This window comes from Mizuhopecten yessoensis, unplaced genomic scaffold (genome assembly GCF_002113885.1).
Source record: "Mizuhopecten yessoensis strain PY_sf001 unplaced genomic scaffold, ASM211388v2 scaffold2597, whole genome shotgun sequence".
Lineage (NCBI taxonomy): Eukaryota > Metazoa > Mollusca > Bivalvia > Pectinida > Pectinidae > Mizuhopecten > Mizuhopecten yessoensis.
In genome coordinates, this window is record NW_018404625.1 from 538,412 (window position 1) to 542,697 (window position 4,286).

Below are 4,286 nucleotides of genomic sequence, written 5' to 3' on the forward strand. Positions count from 1 at the left end.
AGAATAACTTGGACTACTTATGTTTGGAGTTTCAGTTCGTCAGCTTTAAGTGTTAATTCTCCAGGGTGAATTATACAGCTACTAATGGTCAAAATGCCGATTTTGGCGTGTTTTACACCAAATAACTCAATAATTAGATTTTTCCCAGATATAACAGATACACAAGTAGATCGCGCTGAGTTCTACAAACTTGGAAAGTTTCAGCAAAAGTTATGGAGCCGTTTTTTTCGTACTCAAATCGCTGTTATATGCGGCAAATTAGCTACATTTAGCCGTGTTAACATTTCGTTCAGAGGAACGATAACAGAGTTATCGCCCCTCTAACACTTCCATATGAAATGGTAGATGGATAGATAATTTCTCCCTCGGGGATCATTATTGGGGTAAAAACCTCGGCAAAGCCTCGGGTTTACCCGAATTAATGATCCCCTCGGGAGGAATTCTCTATCCACCTCTGGTACATATGAAAGAGTCTTTTAATAATATACAAATGTACTAAACTTAGCTAATTACGTAATATAATTAAAGATGGTATAACCAGATCTGTTTCTAAATATAAGCCATGGAAACCACCTTGTCCTAAATACAAATGGAATAAACAGATCTGTTTCTAAATAAACGCCATGAAAACCACCTTGTCCTAAATAAAAATGGAATTAACAGATCTGTTTCTAAATGAAAGCCATGGAAACAACCTTGTCCTAAATAAAGATGAAATAACCAGATCTGTTTCTAAATAAAAGCCATTGAAACCATCTAGTCCTTAACAAAAATGGCAAAGCCAGATCTGTCTCTTAATAAGACATGGAAACCACCTTGTCCTTAATAAAAATGGAATAACGAGATCTGTTTCTAAATAAAAGCCATGGAAACCACCTCGTCCTAAATAAAGATGGAATAACCAGATCTGTTTCTAAATATAAGCCAAGGGAACAACCTTGTGCTAAATAAAGAACAAATATCCTAAATGATATCATGACGTAATTGCTTTAAAAACTATTAATAGCATGAAATGCCCTAATCATTTAATAGACAGTCTTTCCCCGTTGTATTTCAGAGATATCACATACTTAAAATTGCTTTGAAGTGTCTCATAAGTCAGTAATGACTGGGTGCTAAGATGGTTTTATCTGAATTAGTGCAATTTATCTACCGTATGTATGCATTAACATGTGACACCCTAATAATTAAATGAATATACTTATTTATGCATCAATTCCTCAGGAAAACCACATATTTATTTATATCTAACCTTAGGTTAAGTAGTGTATCTGTGAACTATCAAAATGTTCCTCGTTCATGTTCTATGCATTGTTGGTCTTAAAAACAAATTACTGGGCATTAAGGATCCTTGTTCCTACAATTCTTCAAACATCCCCTTAATTTTGCTTTGGACATGACGGTAGCGAAATTGAACCAGGACGCTGGTTATTTCGTTTTACCATTTTGCATAAAAAGTCCGCATCGTATGGCTTTCTTTTCAGAAACGGCATTAGATACATGTTTTGGCAGTGGTACTACAGGGATACGTAAGGGCCGATTATCAGTTTATACGTTATTTAAATGTTAAAGCGTTTATAACAATTTTTATCCAAATAATTGTGATTCTATTCATTCTTCGATGCTATTGAACCCACAACATTTGATCATATATGAACAAAATCTGAATATAATGAAAGCCCTTCTGGTTAGGAATTGAAAAATAAATACTCAATAGTACGTGTCCTGGTAGGACGCCGGGCCCGTGACCGAAGGGTTGCGGGTTCGAGTCATTGTGTTGTATCTCTGAGCAAGATACTATATTCCGTTGGTCCAGTCTATTCAGCTGTAAATGAGTAAGTGGTTGGGCAGTGCTAGAATTGTAGAATGCTAGCTGTGAGCGCCGAAATGGCAGCATCGGCTGTATGCTCCCCAGGGAGTTGAGAAATATATATTGGCTGGTTGCAAAGGCCCTATAACCACAGATAATAATTTGTGAACCGCTTTGAGACGACCTACGAACTGGGTTGTGATAAAGCGGTATATTAAAACCTCGAATTATTATTATTATTTCTATCATTACCTACTGTCCCCATCTACATATTGTATGAGGCAACCAAAGTGGGAAACCCCAAGAAAACGATAACGCTCTTAGAGTATGTGGACTTAGCTTATAGTTGTTAAAATTTTGAATTCATTCTTTTTTTAAACATGGTAATTAAATGTACATACCCTTCATATCGTAGTCGATTCGACGGTGATTGCATTGTCTACTCCAGATATACATATTATTTTACACCTCAGTGAGGTAGAACTCGGAGGTCGGTATCAGATCCGCGCTGTCGCAAAGAGGCATATACATCATGTATACCGCTAGGCGTCTCCAGCACACAAACACACTGACACACATAGAAACACGTCCTTAAACGACCTTCACAGTTGGTACGTCGCTAAACCCAAAGAAACGGAACAAACTTTTATATAATGGTACCAGTTTCAGGTGTCACAACAGGAATTCATGTTTTGAAAGTTCTAATGTCTGACGGGAATGTCCCATGATAAATTGCATAGACCAACAGAAGTGAAAATGTTGTTCTCGCGGGATGCTAGCCTCGCTATTGTAAACATAGGCCTAAATGATATACGTACGTACATTTTGTACGTGTCTGTTTCCTAAAGGAATACGGCATAACACTAGATAGATATATGTTTCATGGTTATTTGAATGGCGCGGAGTCTTCTACTGTTGAAAAAAATGATGTCGCGTGACGTCATCTGTTACCGTGAGAATCACGCACTTGCTATTGTAACGTCATCAATTTCACTATTGTCAACACTTAATTTGCAGTTCAAAATGTTCAAAATAACTAATTAAAGCATAAAAACACGTACTCCATCAAACTGTAAATATAAATTATGAATATTTTAACAAATATTGTTATGGTCCTATAAGACGCGTGCTTTATTTAGTTTGTCATCAATAGCAATGTGTGGTATATGACCCCATAACAACATCTGCTAAAACATTCATATAACTATCTTCATTATTATATAATGATCCAGGTCATTTATCATGATGTATCGGTCATATATCAATTATGATAGATTACAATACCCGCATTACTATCTCTATGTCTGAGCTTTATTTACCGCTAGTTATTTTCATAATCAGTATGAACAAATGTATATACCCATGAACACATTTATACCGCGACGGCAGCTGACCCAGATTGTACGTGTTATAAGTTCTGAAGATATCTTCGAGCATACCTGTCAACTCAACCGGATTGTCCGGATTACAGTTGTAAAGTCAATTAACGCGTTGAGAAAACAATCCGATAAGTGAGTCACACATAGGTGGCCTCGAGCTCGCACACGTACATTTGACGGCGCCGTCATCACCCTGATGTGTATGCTGAGAGGTTGACAGGTATGTTCAAGTAACACTACAATCAACATTAATATTTGATGCTTATATATATATGCACGCTAAAGTAAATATACCGAATTAATAACTGTTCGACTCACCTTTCTGTTATTTACTGTAGATATATGTCTCCGTGACCGCTTCTGTCTGGGCTGTGTTGAAATACCGAGAAGATCTAAAAATAGAAATGGAATTCCGTGAAATTTTGTAATGTAGATTGCTACGCGGTAGCATTGCACTGTCTACCGGGGTCTTGTATGTACAAGTATTAGGTTAATTATGTTGTAGAACAGACACACATGTACACTCTGAACAGTGAAACTGAATTATAAAACAAACACAAACCGAAAGTAGAATGAACAACAAATTACACACAAACACAAATCCGTACACTCGCCAGCTGTGCTAACCAGACTATCAGGCGAAATTCATGTTATTCATGTACATATTAAACAGCTACGCTTACAAAGTATAACTTGCTAAAAAATGTGTACATTAATTCGGCTAACTGTAATTATTGAACAGTAATTATTCATCATCAGAAGTTAATTGCACACTTGCCAATATTAAGAATTTAAATTTATTTAGCTTTTAACATAAATTTGTTGCCAATAAAATTAAACAAAGGATGGGGCACAAGTTTTTACAATTTATCACAGCCTTCTCCCGTGACCGGTACAGGTGGTACGGGGCTAAACACTCCCTCAACAATGGGACAAACCTTTCTGTAAAAAGGAATATTCACGAGACGAATATCCCTTTTCAAATGTTTACATAAAGTGCATATATGCAATGACAAACTACACGCGAATATAAAAAGGAAACGTTTGTGAATTTATTTATTACATTAAACAACTCAATGTCTTTGGCCATTTTTTTT

General features: G+C 36.2%; 1 protein-coding gene and 1 long non-coding RNA gene across 4 annotated transcripts in view; one reads left to right on the forward strand and one right to left on the reverse strand.

Annotated features, from left to right (window-relative positions):
- The window catches only part of LOC110446158, a 35,945-nt gene extending 32,369 nt beyond the window's left edge, over positions 1 to 3,576 (reverse strand). For 2 of the 3 annotated variants that reach the window (XM_021491159.1, XM_021491161.1), the window contains exons 1-2: positions 3,508 to 3,576; positions 2,212 to 2,429 (exon numbers count right to left, since the gene is read on the reverse strand). In XM_021491159.1, coding sequence (XP_021346834.1) covers positions 2,212 to 2,246 — 35 coding nt within the window. In that variant the 5' untranslated portion in view covers positions 2,247 to 2,429; positions 3,508 to 3,576. The remainder of the gene's footprint in view (positions 1 to 2,211; positions 2,430 to 3,507) is intronic. The other variant, XM_021491160.1, reaches the window with a different exon arrangement.
- Positions 3,178 to 4,286, forward strand: part of LOC110446161 — a 13,857-nt gene continuing 12,748 nt past the window's right edge. Inside the window, exon 1 of the long non-coding RNA XR_002462434.1 lies at positions 3,178 to 3,409. This is a non-coding gene — a long non-coding RNA (uncharacterized LOC110446161). The remainder of the gene's footprint in view (positions 3,410 to 4,286) is intronic.